Genomic DNA, 19,477 nt, shown 5'->3' on the forward strand with positions numbered 1-19,477 from the left:
TGGCGGCAACTACATCGCAAGGTCCTGTATTGCGCGCATATATCATTTGAGACCAAGATTCAGGACAAACGTCAATAACATCATGCTTTTTGTGCTTTCATGTTGTTTCTGTTCCTCGCTCGACACTAATGGCCACAAGGGCGCTGTAGGTATGCGAATAAACAAAAAAAATAAAGCACAATACGTACACTGCGTGTCGCCCATTTTTTTAATGCGCACTCGTTGTTAGAGAGGGGTTTATCAAAAACGTTGCACGCAAGCACAGAGCTGCGAGTGGATGTAGAAAGAGGGGGGGGGGGGGGAACAGAATTCAGCAAGCGGTCTTTGTTTTTCAGGCATACTTTACTCTGTTCACACAACCTAGGCCGGGAAGAAATAGACTGCTGAAGGATTTGCGAATCACTCCAGTCCCGCCTCCTCGCGGGGAAACGACGAGACATCAGTGGAGCGCAATGCAGCTGGAAAAGAAGAAACGGGAAGTGGAAATGTGCTAGAGGAGCGTCAGTGTTGTTTTGAAGCGCTGGACCTCATGCATTGATGCAAAACCGCTAGATTGCAGCCTTGCCCACCAAAAACTTATGCAGCGCACGCTACTGAAGCTATGGAGCTGCTGTCAGCCAAGTAGGCCAAACTGCGCGCGCATATCCAAGCTTACATGCCGTCGTGGCGAATGGAGGTAGACGACAACACACATGCGTAGCGTTTGATCAAAGGGTTTTGTAAAGTAGGATGAAACCCAGAGAGCAAACAAACATACACCAGCCCCTCTGAATGAACAGTGCGGAAGGACGGGACAAACAATCAAGGATCACACACGCCTGAAACGCGAAGCCTGCACCTTCAGCTGTCTGCGAGAGGCTGTCGGCCATACAGATGCTGAAGCGGCGCCCATCGTCGAAACTGACATTATGTATGAAGGCTGTGGGCATCTCATTTTTGCCTATAGTGTACAGCTCACCGCATTCTTGACATCTTCAGCTTTCATCTGAACTTTCTCCCAGCTTCTGTCCTTTTCCATTCCCCTTTTATACGGTGTGGAGTAGCAGGCCAAAGGCCTGCTCTCTAACCTTACTCAAATTAAAGATCTCTCCCTTTCGGAAATTACAATGAACTCGCCTTCTTTGCCAATTTTAGTAAAGAAAGATTTGTTTCGCAGCTATATACGCCTCACAAAAGCTGTCAACTGGTGGAACATGCTTCAAGTTGCGCACTGGCAAGCGCACATGAGAGCTTCGTAGCTCCGAAGTGCTGCACCGTTCAGTGAGACGAGGCCTAGCCGTCGGACGCGCCTCGAACCATTCTGGCCAAAATGCAAATGCGGCGAGTAGCGCCGCTGCACCGACAGGCTACAGGGCGAGCACCAGAGCACGCTGCTCGACCGCTCTAACGGAGCGAGCCCAGACTAAACGTCGAAACGCGGAAGGCCGTTTCTTAAGAACGCTACCGAAAAGCGCTGCGTCGTATTGTTTTCGCATTGCCAATGACGAAACAGCAACAACGTGTTGCACTTGTTTGTTCGGGCGAAAAGCGTGCGAACGACATCCGCTCGCTCGAAACTCTTTGAATGGACGACAACGTTCGCTTTACATGCCTGAACCTTAGAGTGGCCGGCAGTAAACAGAAACTACGCAGGGTTACGCATAGAGTGCGGTACTAAATAACTTCACGAGTGTTAAAAACGAAAAGCCAAGACACGCTACCGATAAAGCTATTTTTACATCGTCGCGTGGACATCGAATCACATGAAAACTGTGATTTTCAATTGATAATTTGGCTGATTTGCTTAAACAAACACTTACATTACCAGATTTGTGGGATTAGTGAGCACTGCAGGCTTGAGGTCAGCCTTTATGTTGTGGTGGTCTGTTTTCCAAGAACAAGGGAACAAGTGAGCACATGCCGGTATCGTTTGCAGGAGATTTTCCGGAAGGTATGGAGATACCTGCCTGGAAATCAGGCTTACCTTCAGCATGAAACATGCCGCACGACTTTACCTGCATCTAACGTCAGCAGGCAGGCATTCTTGCTAATGAATGCGCTTCGGCGGGGTTCAACGTGTCGTAACGCATTAAAGCTGGCACCAATTGCTATTTCCGTGCCGGTTCGGGAAAGCAAAAGAAAAGTTTGGGATTATCGGAGGCTTCAGGCGGGGCTATAACATTGTTTAATATTGCTCCAACTACTTTACCGCTGCGGCGCTTATATAATTATTAATTAAGGTCAACTATTAAAAGGCACAGTTATGCGACAGTAGCAGGTAGAGATTTTTATGAATCCATGTACGAGTGGCGACCGACGCAAAACAAAGGAGTAGTACATTGTTTAATATTGCTCCAACTACTTTACCGCTGCGGCGCTTATATAATTATTAATTAAGGTCAACTATTAAAAGGCACAGTTATGCGACAGTAGCAGGTAGAGATTTTTATGAATCCATGTACGAGTGGCAACCGACGCAAAACAAAGGAGTAATGTCAGTATTCGAGTGGCCTGCCTTGGGGCCGTCGCTAAGAGGATTGCTGCTGTGACAGGTTCTCGTAAAAAGGCCAAAATTGTGGTAGCCCGTTGGGGAAGATGGTCGAGACGTCGCCAACGAGAGCTGCCACGAAGCTCAAAAGGGAAGCAGGCAGTTACCCAAGGAAAAAAAAAAGAAACAGCGTCGGCGACAGCCTGCATTCGAAGATCGCCATAATGTTTTTTCATGTCAAAGGAAGTTTATAACAAAGATCTGCGGGCTAGTTTTTCGGAAAACCTAAATAGCACTTCAGCAAAAAACATAACACGACAAAACACAGCAGCAAACTGCATGACTACGCTTAGGCCAAACGACCTTTTAAAGGCATCTGGCATGTGGCGAGAACTTATACTTTTAAGCCGACAACTTTTCTCATATTTGCTTAAAGCTAGAGTTCAAGAAAACACGATGAGGAGCTTGTACAACCTGCATGCCACGGTGCGCTCGGACAAAAAAAAAAAGAATATTCGGGACGGAACACTTGCAGCAAGTGAGCCTTCTTGAAAACCAAACGCGGAAAGAGTCTTTTGAAGGAATTAAGCCACCCAGGAAGCTGCTAATTCGCATTCATGGCAGTTATCCTTGCGCACTTGCGCGGGCGACGCACCACTTGCGCGCAGCGCAAATTCTATGCGCGCCCAAGACGACGGCACTCTCGAGTAAGCACTGCGGGGCTCTCTGCAGGCAGAGCGCAGTGCCTTCCCGTCCTGCTCCGCTTGCTCTCGGCGAGGAGCCCGGTGCTCCCATTCCGCAATTTCCTCGTGTTAGAAAACGCCAGGTACGGAGCGGATCCTATACAAAGAAAGAACAGTCGTTGCTCTGGCTTCATTTTGTCGTTAAAGGAGAAAGAACCTGAAAAGAAGACGAAACATGCACAGGAAGAGATAATCTCGGAAAGGTCGGCCGCATTCAAGGTGTCCGAGCTGCTTAGGCCCTGCGCTGAAGACTAACACGACGCAAAGCTGCAAGCAAGAAATGCGAAGAAAAAAAAAGGAACGAAAGAATGGGAGAGAGACGGGAAGAAAAAGTGAGAAAGAGAACGAAGGAAACAAAGGAAGGCTGAGCGGGACACGGCGGAAAACTCTTGGTAAACCGAGCAACTAACGAAGTGCACAAAATGAGTCTCCACTTCTCTTCGTAAACTTCTTTTCTCGTGACACTACGAGCAGAGTCGGCGTTACACAAATAGCGGGCAGAGCATTTAAAAGCGTGAACTCCTCCGAGCAACTGGGGAAGCACTTATTTGTTTCTTTCATATCTCGCTTGTCTCAGTGCCTCCGTCGCCGCTCGTCGGAGTGGAGTGCTGTTAGGTGGAGTCGTGGTCTTAATTAGCTCCCGTTAATTAGCGGGGAGAAGAGGAAAAAATCAAGAAAAAGAAGACTGAGGCGAACAAGACTCGGGCGGGTCACGAAGGAACAAGGATCCGTTATCGTCCCAATACAGGAAGCTGCGCGACGGTTGTTCGGGAGACGAGCGCCTGATGGTAGCCACAGGAAACTCCAAGAAAGTGTACTTTCCATAAAAGCAAGGAGAGAGAATTAAAGCAGCGATGAGCTTGACGGGCGTGCCTGCTTAGAGTTGAAGGAACTGATGTCGTTAGCGCTGTCACCACTGGCAAGTGGGTTCGAAAGAAACAAAGCAACTTAATGAAAACGAGCTACGCGATCAGAATAGTGGATTCATTTCGGACTTCAAAGCAAAGAAACCCATCAGTCAGAATGTGACCGTACATGTTGCAAAGCTAGTTCGGCATGCAGGCTTGGTTGTTGGCTGCGTTTGCAAGCAGATTTTAGCGAGAAGGGGTGCGGTATGTAGACGACCACAAGACAGACAGGACGAGACTGACAGCTCTGTCCTGTTTCCCGGTCGCAGCACTGATATTTGCAAAGAAGATCCGTGGCACATCGGGTTTGTCGAGGGTCGCGAATGTGCGATGGTTCGGTTCGATTATAGATCATCATCATCAGCCTGACTACACCCACTGCAGGGCAAAGGCCTCTCCCATGTCTTTCCAATTAACCCTTTCCTTTGCCACCTGCGCCCACCCTATGCCTGCAAACTTCTTAATCTCATCTGCCAACCTAACCTACTGCGGCCCCCTGCTACGCTTGTCTTCTCTTGGGATCCACTGCTTTACCCTTAAAGACCAGCGTTTATCCTGTCTTCGCAGTACATGCCCAGCCCAAGCCCATTTCTTTTTCCTGATTTGGACTAGGATGTCATTAACACGCGTTTGCTCCCTCACCCACTCTGTCCGCTTCCGGTCTGTTAATGTTACGGTCTCTTAACGTAACGGTCTCCTAACGTTAATAGGCCCGTGCCTGGTCACGTGACCTGCGAGTGGTCAAGTGATCGATTACGCCGATTACATCGCTCAAGGCTGGAGTGAGCCACTAATAGGTGGTATGTGATATGATTGGGCTTGTGCGAGAGGCTGGAGGGAGCCGACCAACGTTGACTGTGTCGCACTGAACTAGCTACGGCATTGAGCAGGATCCACGACAGCGCCGTATCGAACGCGCGCCAAGAACAGCTGATGACGGTAGCGGGCGCATAGGCTTTAATACGACAGCATAAAAACCTAATGAGGAAAAAAAATGTGTTGTAGGTCATAAAATTCGCCCATTAGCTGTAGAGAAGTGACGTCACCAGACCGAATGATTCCCATTGGCTTGAGAGAAGTAATGTCATCAGACCGAAAGCGACGCTACTTCCTGTAAATGCATCAACAGCTTCAAACGCTATCGCATTGCCAAAACATAGGTAACTGGGCATCCCTGAGAATTTTTTGATGTCAGAATTCGAGTTGCCCGTCAAAGATGGTTTAGAAGGAATTCTGGTGGGCCAAATTAAAGCTATTTAGCCAACATGATAGTAGCCATGTGAAAATAAGTGAGTGGCTTGGGGTCAAACGTGTTTTCTGCCACGTTTCTCCTGCAGGTGCATCATGTTTCTTGCAGCAAGGTGTTTATGTTATGCCTTAAAAGATGAGGTTTTATCAACTAAGCCAACTTCCAGTACTGCTGCAGACCAGCGTTCGTGCTGTACGAAAACTTTGAGCATAAAACACACTGAGGAAAGAAACAAACAAAGGGGGCATAGAGAGGCGAGAGCCCAGCTGGGGCTCAGATGGCCGCGAGGTAATGCAGGGATTAAAAGTTTCACTTCCGGCATAAATTCCAAGTAAAAAAGAACACAGGATACGAAGAAAATAAAACTTACCAGGGAGTAAGGCTACAGCCCCTCCCTCTCGTGTGTCCTTCAAGAGAGAGAGAGAGAGAGTGCACGAGAGGGAAAAAATTCCACAACCTTCTTTTGAGAGCACAAACGCCTGTAAGAGAACTCAGCCGGCTGCGACCACGCTGTGAGCATGAAAACGCTTTCACACTAAGTAGCAAGCCGTCAGAATGTTTTCGCTTTTCGCTGCCGCACTACAACTTCCCCACCTTCTTCCCGACACGCGGTAAGCGAAGAAGTATTAAGAAAGAAAAACAAAAAGGGAAATTCCGAGAAAGCTGACAAGAGCGTTGTTTTCTTTCACTGCGCCAGTACACAACATCAGGCTGGAGTAAACTTCCGAAGATATCTTATTCTTCCTCTCGCGCGGTTTCTCTTGCTCTCCGAGTTCTTCACCCGGCGAAATGTTGGCAAAACAGAAGTAGCCCGTCGCCTGGATTATAACAATACATAGCAGGCCGGGAAAAAGAAGTGAAACCCAGACGAGAATTCAATGCTGTCTCCTCCTGGTCGTGCGTGGCATTTTGGATGTATTTTGCGTTTTCTCAGGGTGACCTCTTGAAAGATCCCGAGCTCGCAAAAGGATAAAACAAAAAGAAAGAAAAGAGGACAAAATGCTTCGCTGTATAATGGCGCTAACGACGGGTCAGAGGAAGACCACCGAGGGGCTCAACAAAGCGCATTTGTCCACATTGACTTGAAAGCTCCGATTTTTTTTCTTTGAAAACACACTGTTCCAGCGTCGACAACAGCAACGGAAGCAGCGCGGCGGATGCGAAAAACATTAGCCCACCAAGATTGCGCAGCGTCAAATAACAAAGTCTAAGAGGAGGCGTTTTTTTTATTCTCTGTTAGGAACAGAAATAAAACGTATGTGCATTTATTGTCTATTGCCAAATATATTATTTCTGCCAATTTCACAGCTGTAGATTTCCAAAAAAAAACATATGGCCCAGCTAGTTGATAATTAGTTTCCTGCTGTCATGGCTCAAACGCAAATAGTCTTGATCGAATTAGCGGCGTTTTTTTACGGTGAATTTAACGCATGCCATTGTTGCGTACTTCAGGCTGTGTCATTAGAGCAACACTTTTTTTGGTGTTTATACTCTTTATGCTTGCGACGAGTCTACTTCACATTTCGTCATCCCAGGACACAAATCTCGGTGTCCATTTGACGAGCCTTGTAAGCATACAAGAGGCGCTCTAAAGTGCGTCACGCATGCACTTGTCACTCACTCGAAGCGCCCTGCTTCTCTTCCCCGACCCTGCGGCAATTAAAGCTGCCGAAAAGCCCCTTTAATCGCCACTTATATTTAAGGTTTCAGAGAAGAAGATATAGAATTTGTAAACGGCGGTACTTGCGTCGACGTTCTTACGCTAGCCGCGCTATTCACTTCTCGAAAGAACCTTCAGCTCGAAGCTTGGTGTTTCGTGCATACCATGGTCACGTCCCAGACGTGAATTCAGCCTCTAGCTCAAATAATAGAAAACTTGTTTCTTGGCCATTCGAATTAAAGTTTTAACTACCTAGGTATTTCATCTGTACTACATTTGTACAGTGATCTTAATAAAGCGAGATACAACAGCCTGCAGAAATAAGGAGCGAGTGAACAGTTAAATACAGGGAAAAGCCGATTCAAACTGGGCTTATTGAACAAACAGCCTGTGGGCAACAAATACGTAAAAAGCAAACTGACTTCACCGGAGGCTTTCAGTTTCCCATTTCGATTGCCCAGTAAAGCCGTTGAGCAGCTCCGATGATAGCGCTGTGCATCGACCATGCTGTGGATACGACAGGCACATGGGACCGCTTTGTCTTTGGCTGTGCTTGCATGAACGGACACTGCCGTTGCAGTAAACAAGCGCGGGTCAATATGAACGCAAGCCCTTGCGATTCCCTTTGTAGCATAATACGATAACATGGGACAATAAGATAACACGTTGGTACATTATAGGCCTCACAGAATACATCCAGAATGAAGGTTCGCTATATTAACCAGATTAAAATAGGTAAAGTATAGAATAGCGGTGCTGGGTTAGTCGCCTGATGAGAGGTACAAGAAGCTTCTGTATCACTCACCATTGTTTCATAATGCAGGTAAGGCAGCTTTATTTCAGAGAACGCGATATCAGTTGCTTTCATAAGCTCGAATCTAACCCTCAATAAAACGTAATGGGTAGCTGGTTCACTATGTTATTTGCGACTACATCTAGCGCGACAATGACGGGAAAAGATAGTAGATGAACTGGAGAGATGATCAAGCAGGAGATGAATTAACCCACAGTGGTGCGCGCAATACTGCCTTATCAGTACTAAGAATCTCCCGCTGCGGTGTGGCACCGTACAACGCCGAACTGTCGCGGGTATAAACACACACAGATCAGATTCTGATGGCGCCAGTTACACTAGCTTAAAAGTGAAACGAACTCTGCTCAATTAGCAAAAAAAAAAACACAAAAAAACCCGGACAGGAACACTTAAGATCCGTCTTTAAAACGATGGGAAACTTCCTTTCAGAGCAAAGCGAGCAAGATCTGAACACTTCCGATTCTCTTAAGGTTATGACGCGATTGCGATAATGGGTCAATGCCCATATATGCAGAATTGGTTATCCTCTACTTAACATTCATAGATCGCTAGGTGTGTTCGTACCAGTTCTGCCGTAGTGGTGCAACAGTTAAGCGACGCGCCATTGCCCTGCGATGGCCGGTGCTGCAAATGGTTTAGCCTGTGCGACCCAGGTTGCTCTACGCGAGTATCCTCTCACGACCAATCATTAATTTAACTGCCACCTGCCCCGGTGGACAGATTGTGATGACGCCACCAGGTCACGTGACCAAGGTGGCCCACCTGCCTGCCACCTAGGTTGCTTCTCGGGGGACTTTTCGTGGATTTATCGCTCACGGTCAACGACGTCGACGACGACGCCTGCTTTTCAGCGGCACGGGCTCCTTGAAGCTATCGCGTTAAAACTCTTAATACGGTTAACACTGTGTAACACGAAATTAGGCGACAGTTTCTAAGTTATTTTCATTTCGCTGTAGATACCGGAAGCGGGCAGAGTGGGTGAGGGAACAAACGCAGGTTAACGACATCCTAGTCGAAATCAAGAGGAAGAAATGGGCTCGGGCAGGGCATGTAATGCGTAGCCAAGATAACCGCCAATCCTTAAGGGTAACAGAGTGGATTCCAAGAGAAGGCAAGCGTAGCGGGGGGCGGCAGAAGGTTAGGTGGGCAGATGTGATTAGGAAGTTTGCGGGCAAAGGGTGAATGCAGCTGGCAAACGACAGGGTTAACTGGAGAGACATGGGAGAGATCTGTGCCCTACAGTGGGCGTAGTCAGGATGATGATGATAATGATAATGATGATCATGATGATGGTATACCGCGGAAAACATCCCTCGAGGGGCCTGCATGTATGTATAGTTATAGGGCACTCTCTTCAGTTTGCAGACAAACCCTTTATTCAAGCAAAACTTTTCAATTCAATTCAATTTTGTTTGCATGTATACATGTACAGATGACGAGCGTACAGAAAAAGAACGAAATGAATTCGACTTGACGGGGTCTGTACCCCCTACAGAAATGGCACTGTGCACAATAAAGAGAACACAAACATACAATAATGGATAAACGAGAAAAAAAAGCATTAGTGAACATTGTATAACAGAAATACATACGGGTAAAAAAAAATCAACGATAGAATGCTGCAAGGAATTGTATTACGGAAAGCGAATAGTATAAAATGATACAAATATTACAGCCTTGAAATTCACATCTATAAATAATAAGTTATTTACAAGCAGAGAAAATTGGTTAAGCATTCATGGCGTCAGTGTAAACCAGAGCAAAAAAAAAAAAAGGAATCCACAATGAGCCCATTAAAAGGAGAGATAGGTGTCTATTGAGTTTCTAATGAGTTTAACAAGGATGGCAGTGCGTGGCGTAACTTTTGTTTACCGTAGTTAGTGCGCGCTTTAGGAACCTGCCATATTTATCTATGACGTGTGTTGTAAATGTTAGAATTCATTGTCAATAGAGATAAGTGCTCGAAAAATTTCGTGTTCTGTTTTCTCGCAGTAGTGAAACGCTTGAGTAAAATACTACGATATATGGAAGTGACCGGTTGTAAATTAAGGGCGCTGAAAAGAGGCTGCGTATGAGCGTCATATGAAGAATTGGCGATAGCGCGCACTGCTTTCTTCTGCAATAGAAGACGTTTTGCGATGTTAGACATTCATCTCTCCAGTACTTGATAGTCATGAAGGAAGCCTTGTAATCTGACAAGCGGCAGTGGCAGGAGATGTGTTGGAGATGCTGGACCAATGCTTGATTCTGAAAGACGAGGTCTGTGCATGTGTTTCGTGAGGTCATCACAGCAGTGGGAGGAGATACGAGGTAGAGGACACCTTATGTAATGCCCCCTGGGGCCCTTGAGGGTAAATAAATGATGATGATGATGATGATGATGATGATGATGAGAGGACACACGCTGTCACACGTGACGTCTTGAGGTTCGATCCACGCAGCTTGGTGCGTTGCCATTACGCGTTCCAGTGATGTCATGAGTGCCGTCATTGCAAGCATCCGTGGTTGCCCCTTCCGGTTCCGCCAGCTATTGCTACTACTATTATTAACACTGCTACTTTTATTACTACTACATTTACTACTACTACTACTGCTACTACTGCAATGATGTCCACCATACTGCTAATTACTGCTATGACGCCGACGCTCAACCCAAGGGTTGGGCCTTTAGCAGCTATCACTGTAAGGTCTGTACCGCTGTAAGGTCTGTGCTGCATTGTCTATTTACGTGCCTGTCGTCAAGTCTTGCGCTTGAAGCCCTACTAGGCCTCCATTATTTCACTTTCGGCAGACAACTCAGCCAGGAAAACTTCATAGGACAGGACTGTTGCGCCTGATGCCCGACTTCTTGGTTAAGACTGCTACCTGAGACCACCGAGGACTGAGCTCCTAACATCGGCTTCTCAGGTAGCAGTTAAACAGAGCGTGCCATAAATTCGGCATAAAAATCATCACACGCACACAGATATGCAACGCGGTCGCCGCGGTGGCTCAGTGGTTTCGGCGCTCGGCTGCTGACCTGAAAGACGCAGGTTCGATCCCGGCCGCGGCGGTCGCATTTCAATGAAGGCAAAATTCTAGAGGCCCGTGTACTGTGCGATATCAGTGCACGTTGAAGAACACAGGTGGTCGAAATTTACGGAGCCCTTCACTACGGCGTCCCTCATAGCCTGAGTCGCTTTGGGATGTTAAACCCCAATAAGCCATAAACAGAGCGAGATTTGCAACATTCAACCTCGAAGGTTGGCGTAAAAGTACTAGAAACACAAGGGCTGGGTTTAATCAATCCGTTACTCTAAAGCTGGTTATAACATTAACGAGGGGCACATCTTGACTCACGATCAACAAATGGGTCATGGAAACGTACCTGGGCATTGTTCCGTGTACCTGTTATTTACTGAAAAGTGCTCATTTTAGCCTCGGCACTTTCTGTGGTCATCATTGTTATTTCAGGGGGCAGCGAGCATGAGACCATGCTGGGGGTGCTAGCTTACTATTTTCCAGTTTGCCATGCCCTTTTCAAAGAGAGTAAAAAATGGTTGCCTTGTATTGCTCTAATATTATTAGGGCTTTCTGTTAAGACAAGATCGACTTACGTCGTATTTTCTTCATTAGCTCACTTACACAAGTATTCCAATTTTTTGACTGAATCTTGCCGTATTTGACTGAATGCAAATGAAGCAAACTAGGCTTTCATTATTTACTGTCTTTTTTACATATGAGCTCCAGAAGCAAAGTGCACAGTTCAAGGAAAAGACAGACTAAGAAACTTGTATCAGCCTTTTCCAACCACTGCCGCTTGTTTCTGGTGCTCTATTGCAAACTCCGAACTAAAAAACCAAGCCGTATGCATTACTTGGTTCCTCGTACTGGCAAGGAGCTGGGAAGCCATCTCAGCATGGCACCATGTTCTAAAAGATTTCAGTGGCTGCCGTAAATGCTGTACTTCGAAAGAAGCAGCAGTCTTTACACCCATCCATGACTACGCAACGCCCCAAAATACCTATTTGCCGAGTCTCTAACGTTCGTGAATACGACTCATATTTCGTCTTTCTGGACTTTTTTCGGTGCGGCGCCTTATCGTGTTGGAAGCATGGCCGTACTGCACGCTCGCGTTGCCGTATCAGATGCTTCCCTCATCAACCAAGGGCCTGGAGGCGCTGTTTCGGCCTGCCCTCAATGTCCTCCGCCGCTTCGCGACGTCTCCATCCTTGAGAGAGGCCCCGAACGCTCTCACGCGAGAACGCGATAATGACTCGTAAACAGCGCGGTGCGCGTTTCCCGAGCCAGGAAAGAGAGAGAGAGAAAAAAAGAAAAGGAATTATGGAAGGAGCGGCACCCTGCCTTCCGCCTAGGTACTATGGCAAAAAGAAGGAACCGAAAAAAAAAAGAAACAGTAAGAGGGTGGCTCGTGCGGCGAGCAGAAAGAACGGGGTGCGAACGTCGCGAAAGTGGCAATTGCCGCTGCTCCATACAGCTCGCGTGAAGACCTACATGGACGTTTATTTTCTTTTTTTTCCCATCTCTCCGCGAAAACGATCCGCAGCGAGTGGCACATTGGAGGCGACGAAGGAAGGAAGGAAGGGGGGGGGGGGGGGGGTCGGCGAAACTTTTCCTCGGCTTTTCTATCGGGTCGGCGCGAAGAGACGCAGCTGGCTAAACGATGCCGTTGCCAAACGAGCCACCGGCGCGACCCGCTGCCGGAGGAGCACAGACGCGAGGCTCGGCAAGCCTAGGCATCCGATTCAATGCCAGCGAGCCAAGATCGATGATGGTTTGGGGACCCGGAGCGGGTGGCGGCGGCAGTGGTCCGCCTCCTCCCTGCTCAGGTCCCGCCACCCTTTCTCCCTGCACTCGCCTCTTCCCCTCCGTCTGCCCGAGACGTCCAGCCAGGAGTGGATGGATGGATGGCTGGCCCAAGGGTCCCCGAAATAAAAGAAGGTGTCGCCCGAGAGCGAGGAGCGTCCGGGTGTATATATACACCATACTATAGAAGAGACGAACAAGACCGCCACCAGCGGTTGGCGCGGCGGCGAGGGAGCGCCCAAGGTATACACTGGCGCGTCTCTTTCTCGGGGAGACAGCCCCGCGAGACCGGAGGAGCCTCGGGAAGAAGAGGAATGACGAAAGTATAGCCCTCCTTCCCTTTTCCCCGTCGCTTTGTTCCTGGCGAAAGGAGTGAAGAAAGGGACGAGTGATAGCGCGGGGCGCGAGGGAAAGCGTGAGCGACATGGATCCTGCTCTTTCTCTAACGATCACAAAGGAGAGTGCCGTCCGCTGGAAGAGCCTGGTCAGCGGCAGCGGTGGCACGCGGCCGGCCGAACCCTCAAAGGGCCCGTCCTCTTGTGTGGACAGCCAAGTGGCTTCTTTCGGGCGCCGTAAGTGCTTGCGCATCTGTGGGCGCGAGGCAGCTCTTACAGCGACGGTTATACAATGAACATCCGTCGGGTAAACTGAGCCGGCGTCGTAATACGTCGTAATCGTGAACACCAACGTTCAACCGCTGTCTGAGTGGGCCGGACACACTAGAGACATGAGTGCCAGCGCGTGGACGCCCTCAAAATAGTGTTGCATGTTGCAGTGAGGTCCAGGTGGTTCACGTCGAGATAGGCTGCATTAATTTTTTTTTTGTAGAGACGCTTGCTGAAATCTGCTTAGGCACCATGCTTACATCTCTTCGTGATGCCATTTGTGAAACGCCGTGCACAGATTATTGCATACAGAGTGCGCTGTCTGTGTGGTAGGCTCTGTGTCATTCTACGTTGCACAGGACGGAAGCGTTTAGTTTCTCTGATCATGCAGAAGACACTCATCGGCCCAACCGCAGTCGTGGCCCTCAAGCTTCCGCATTTCGTAGAGCACACAGATAAGTGGCACGCTTATCTCGTAATAGTCGACGCTTACTTGAAGCAAACGAGGTTACAGACGACGCCAAGAAGAGGGCCTTGTTGGTTGCAGCGTTTGGATCAAGGACCATTGAGATTCTTTGCGGTAGAGTAGCACCGAGAAAACCGGGCTCGCTGAGCTATGAAGAAGTCGTTTCAACATTGAACGATCGCAATGATTCGTCACCTAACAAGATATCGGAAAGTTTCAAGTTCTTTCATCGAAACCAAAAAGAAGGAGAGTCTATGGAGGCGTTTATCGTCGAGATTCGTAGGCTAGCCCGTAACTGCAAATTCTCTTCGATGTTGCAGCGAATGCTGAGGGATCGCATCGTTTGCGGAGTGCGGTCAAAAACTGCAGAAACAGCTGTTAGCGAAGAAGGACTTGACTCCATCGGAAGCCGAAGCACTTGCTCTAGCAGCAGAAAGCGCAGAGCTAGGTTCGTAACAGATGGACAGGCAAGGTGACGCCATCGGTGGGCTCAACTTTCAGCGGAAAGGGGAACCCACAGTAATAAGGAATGAGCCGAGCATGTTATCGCAGCAATGTAGCTGCTGTGCCAGACAGGGGGATCAGGCCATTGCGTGCTCGCTGCGGAGGCGCCGATGTTACAAATGCGGGTGACAAGGTCACTTGGCGCGAGTATGCCCTCGAACAGTTTCCGCACATCAATCCTTGGCGATAACCGAATGTTCAGCGAAAAGTGAAGGTAGCGGCAGCGGCAGCAATGCATTGCAGATATGGTCAGTAAAAAGTAATGAATGTATGGTTCCACCCCTACGGAAGCTTGTCAAGTGGAATGGAATTTCATTGAAGATGATAATCGACACAGACTCGCCTGTCTGCATGGCGCCCAAAGCAATATGCGAAGTCCATCGTCATAAATGATCACCGCTTTGTGAGGCTGCGTTAACCCTTTCATGCTATCTTGGAAAGCTACCAGTGCTTGGCGTTCTGCAAATGCAAGCTTCCCTATAAGTCAGTGACAGTTGACTGCAATCTCGTAGTATCAAATTGCGAAGGCCCTAGCCTTTGCGGCCGTGACTTATTGCAGAAACTCGAGATACAGGGGCGCCACTTCTTCACATCGTGTCGCAGTCAGCCGAATTGAAGCTGGTGAGTCAAAGAGCTTCACCCGTGATGGACCAGTACGCTGACCTTTTCACGGAGGGCGTGGGACTTATCAAGGAGCAACCCGCACGGCTACATATAAAGGACGGAGAAACACCAAGGTTCTGTAAGACAAGAAACGTTCCATTCGCTCTGCTAGATAAGGTCTCCGCCGAGTGAGGCCGACTCGTGGCCAGGGACATTATTTCGCCTGTTTCCTATGCAGAATGGGCAAACCCGGTAGTTGCTGTATTGAAAAGCGATGGGACAGTTCGCATCTGTGGTGATTTTAGAGTTATCCTGAACCCAGTCTGTGAAAAGGAAAGATTGCGCACATGTGTACTAGAGGGTATAGCTTGGTCGTCAAGTTCATGGGTTACAGCAGTACAGGTCAGGAATAACAGGGCCACTATGTTAGTTGATGACCCCTGCATGGTGAACTCTTCCTGTCCATCATGCATTGTAAAGGTCCGGAGGTGGTTGGGGCAATTAAGAGCTGTCGCCTGCTAGACATTTTTAGCATCGTAGGCGTAGTACTCACGTCAGAGCTAATCTATCGCCAGATCAGTTTTCGAGAAAGCCTCTGTTTGCTTGCACTCTTCCCATAATACCAATCGGGCCCCATGCACTGACCTCTTCGAGCGCATTTTGGGAGAGATCGAGTGACTCCAGCCGGTCGCCCACTCCCCGGAAGGCGTCCAGGTGAATCTCGGACACGTTGCTGTGGTGGATGAGCAGGTGGGAAATCTCCAGGCCGTCCAGCAAGCCGGGCGGGAACCGCTCCAGACTGCGATCGGAGAGAGAAGAGGGCGGAAAGAGAGCTAGAAACAATAGCTCACCGAGCACGCAGAGCAGGAACAGAGAAAAGAAGTCCTTCGACAGCACTGCTCGGAGGCAGTCCGTAGCACGTAACGGCCGCGAGCAGGTGGCAGCCACGACGGACTTCCGGCGTACTCCACCGAGCTAGCATTCAACGTTCTGTTGACCGGTTAGGCCTTACGGCGGCAACAACTCGACCATAGGTCATACACATTCTCTCCTTATAATCAGGCATTTTTTGAAACTTGGAAAAAATCCAGCTTAGCGCAAATAAATTCACACAGAGAAAGGAGACAAGGAAACAAAGGACAGGCGCCATCCCGTCCGTTTTCTTCTCGTCTCTTTTGTCTGTGTGAAGTTACTTGCGCCAAAGTGGATTTTCTACAAGCCTCAAAAAATGCTAAACCGACAAGCCCGGCAACATGCCTTACTGAGGAATAAGGAAGCAATTAGTCATTAGCAGCCACCGAAGTGCAGCTATATTTCTACAAAAGGAAGCTGTACAGGTTGCACAGAAGCTTCGCAGCTGAACAAAAATTCGTCCATGCCCAGGGTTCAAATCCGGGACTATCGCCTATCTGGTGCAGTCGTTCTAACAACTGCTCTATCCAGCAGCCTAACTCAAGGCAGGACGAGGCCGCATTGATTAACAAATTGAAGGAGGAATAATGTTAGCTTACTGTGTTTAAAAGGAATTCACCAATTTGGAGTCCGCTTGGATGGATACTAATGAGTAATTGCTCCCTTATTAAAAATTTAATCCACCTCGGGTGATCCCCGTGAAATACAGTGGACATTCTCTCTTTCCTTGCGATGAGCTTCATAGATTCCGCGTATTAACCGCGCCTTGCAATAAGCATCGTAGTGCAGCTGATTGCTAGAGACGGGTGGGAGGGAGAGCACATAATTTCTAAAAGAACATCAATAAATTGGGAATTCCTTAAATGAGAAATTCTTAGACAGAGTTTCAAGCACCACGTGAATGCCGAGAAGCGTCAACCTGGTGTTTAGCCTGGCTAATATTCGAATGAAGACGTTTATTAGACATTTGAACTCTCGCTGCGTCGCGATGCCGCAAATTGTGCGCATAACAAATTATTATACTCTGATGTTTTCACTTTTTGAGTGAATTTATTCGTATTAAATTCTTCGCATTAAGGGCATACAGGATTTGGTGGATCGGCTCTAGGAGATTTGCCCCGAGAACATCTGTTCTTACAGCTGAATCCGTATTTTCGGCGACACCCTAGCCATTAAGCCATGCATGTTCCAAGTTCCCGCTTCCTGCAGTTGGTGACCGACCACAGCACCTCCTTTCCCACTACAGGCAGTTTCCGGAAACACAACGGTTGTTCAGAGGACGGGGAAGGGAGAGGCTTGCCTGACTTCCTTGATCTTGAGGTACAGCACGGGGTGCTGGGCGTCGGCCACGGCGGCCAGCGACGCCCTGAGGCGGTCGGCTCTCTCGACGCGCTCGCAGATGACGTCCAGGCCCTTGGTCTTGTCCGAGCACTGGCACGAGGGCCCGATGAGCTGCCGCGAGGGGCATGCCTTGTGGAACCACTGCGCCCCCGCGAACCGCGACAGCAGCAGCAGCGGCAGCAGGAGCAGCGCCGCCGCCGACACGAGCCGCGCCAGGGCGACGACGAGGCGCATGCTCCTCCTCGCCCCGTCTGCCGATCGGGGCCGGACGACGACGGCTGCGGGGCGGCTGCTGCAGCACCAGCACCGGCAGGGCAAAGAACGTTCATTCAGTACACGTCTTGTGAAGAGGACGGTAGCTGGAGCGCAAGGAGAGGAAGGAATCGTGCTTCGACCGCGATAATGCTTTCGCAACACTTTCTCACAACACTTTTGGGTTCCCACTGCCAGAGCTCACCTAGATCCAGGAGCGTCGAGCTTGCGTGGATGACAACAAATGCCACCCATGTCTCTGTCAGCGTATACTGCATACATGACCCCTACAGCTGCATACGTGCCGCTGATGAGCACAGGGTTAACTGAAGGCTAATAGAAGGTGGATGAGAGAGGCCATTTTGAAGCGAGAGCTTCACTATGCCATGTAAATCCAAACCCACAGGGCCGAGCCGGAGCCGTTAATTCGCATGCGCCGATCAACAGGTGCGCCGCGCGTGACGTCTGAGTTGGGCCGCTGCCGCCGCCGGCTCCGCAGCCTCGCTGCGCGCGTGCCGCATGCGCAGTAGCTACAGGTGCGCTGCTCATGCGCAGTCGGGCAACAGATGTGCGTCATTGCTCAGACACTTTATAAACAGGGGGTGCGAAGCGCTCGTTCTTCAGATGAACGATGGGTGAAGAAGCGGAAAGTCCGCGTGTATACATATTGCGACTGACATCAACGGCGACTGCGGGAAGCCACGTCGACGGACCCCGAAGTTGTGGCGTAGTATAAGCCGAATCGACAAAGAGCTTACGAAGCCAGAATGCCAGGCGCGCGACCGAGACGCCGGAACAACGAGAAGAGAGTCTCGTCAAACGACGCCGTCAAGAAGCAGAGAAAAGACAGCGACAATCGGCGAGCGAAGCCATGTCTTCGAGTAAGCTATCGTGTACACACTAGGTTTAACCGGAGCTAAACCATCAGCAATTTTCTTATGCGGTGGACGTAGATAGACTGGCGATGGGGGGGGGGGGGGGGGTGATGATGATGACAACGGTTACATGGCCATGTGGCAACGTGGATAGCTGTTCCCATTATTCAGATGAGGCTGGAAGGCGAAGACGAGTCAGAGGTACTGGACGAAGAAGATAGACTCGACAGAATACACCGACTTCTGATCTCCCGAACTAGTAGCAGCAAAGGAAAGGTGAGGTAATTCGTCACCAATCGCAAACACAATTGACGGAAGCGCATTTCTGCAGTAGTTGGCCCCAGCGTTTCACAGATTCGTCTGAAAAACTTAAGCCCTATTCTCTGCACTGGACAGAATTTCAGTCCTTTAAAATTGTAGTACACACCCAGACTTTGCATTGTGTTTTATCAAGTGCTGTTGCTTCGACCCCGCATAAAGGTATATGAAGCATTAAGAACCTGCAGCACTTCCAAAACCTTCTCTTAAATTCTGCATCCTCATCACTGGCAAACGTCTTGAAACGAGGGCTAGATGAGAAAACACCACACACGATGCCGCCAGCCGCGTTACAATGCAGAAAATACAAACAGCGAGACTGGGGGTGTTTCTCGAGTAAAAAAAAAAGCAAGAGAGAAAGCACAACCCAGCTAACGCATCGAAGGAATAGTGAACATAGCAGAATGACATGTACTGTAAATTTCCGAAGTCTAAGGCACGTTTGTATAGGATTTTTTTCCGTGTTGCTTTCATTGAATCGCGAAGGCGACAATCTGCATAGCGCTGGTAAAGTATGAAGTTAGCAGACAAAGTGCCGCGTTGGCTTTCTGGTTCGCGTTTAATTAATGGCCATCATTTGTTCTGCAATGTTATGCGCCAAGAAGCACCTTGAGGAGCAATCTCGGTGATGCCGGCACTCTGTCTTTAATCTGCAGCGGCGGACGAGCACTACAATGGAGCATGATGCGACGCGTACGCTCTCTCTTTTACTATCTCCCTCTTTCCTTCACTCACTCACTCACTCACTCACTCACTCACTCACTCACTCACTCGCTCACTCACTCACTCACTCACTCACTCACTCACTCACTCACTCACTCACTCACTCACTCACTCACTCACTCACTCACTCACTCACTCACTCACTCACTCACTCACTCACTCACTCACTCACTCACTCACTCACCCACTCACTCACTCACTCACTCACTCACTCACTCACTCACTCACTCA

At 48.9% G+C, this 19,477-nt stretch overlaps 1 protein-coding gene across 3 annotated transcripts in view; it reads right to left on the reverse strand.

Moving 5' to 3' along the window:
- LOC144120489 (uncharacterized) overlaps window positions 1–19,477 on the reverse strand; it is a 250,212-nt gene that overhangs the window by 59,581 nt on the left and 171,154 nt on the right. For 2 of the 3 annotated variants that reach the window (XM_077652931.1, XM_077652932.1), the window contains exons 4-5: window positions 17,038–17,370; window positions 15,471–15,624 (exon numbers count right to left, since the gene is read on the reverse strand). In XM_077652931.1, coding sequence (XP_077509057.1) covers window positions 15,471–15,624; window positions 17,038–17,312 — 429 coding nt within the window. In that variant the 5' untranslated portion in view covers window positions 17,313–17,370. The remainder of the gene's footprint in view (window positions 1–15,470; window positions 15,625–17,037; window positions 17,371–19,477) is intronic. The other variant, XM_077652933.1, reaches the window with a different exon arrangement.

The sequence above is a fragment of the Amblyomma americanum genome, chromosome 2, assembly GCF_052857255.1.
Source record: "Amblyomma americanum isolate KBUSLIRL-KWMA chromosome 2, ASM5285725v1, whole genome shotgun sequence".
Lineage (NCBI taxonomy): Eukaryota > Metazoa > Arthropoda > Arachnida > Ixodida > Ixodidae > Amblyomma > Amblyomma americanum.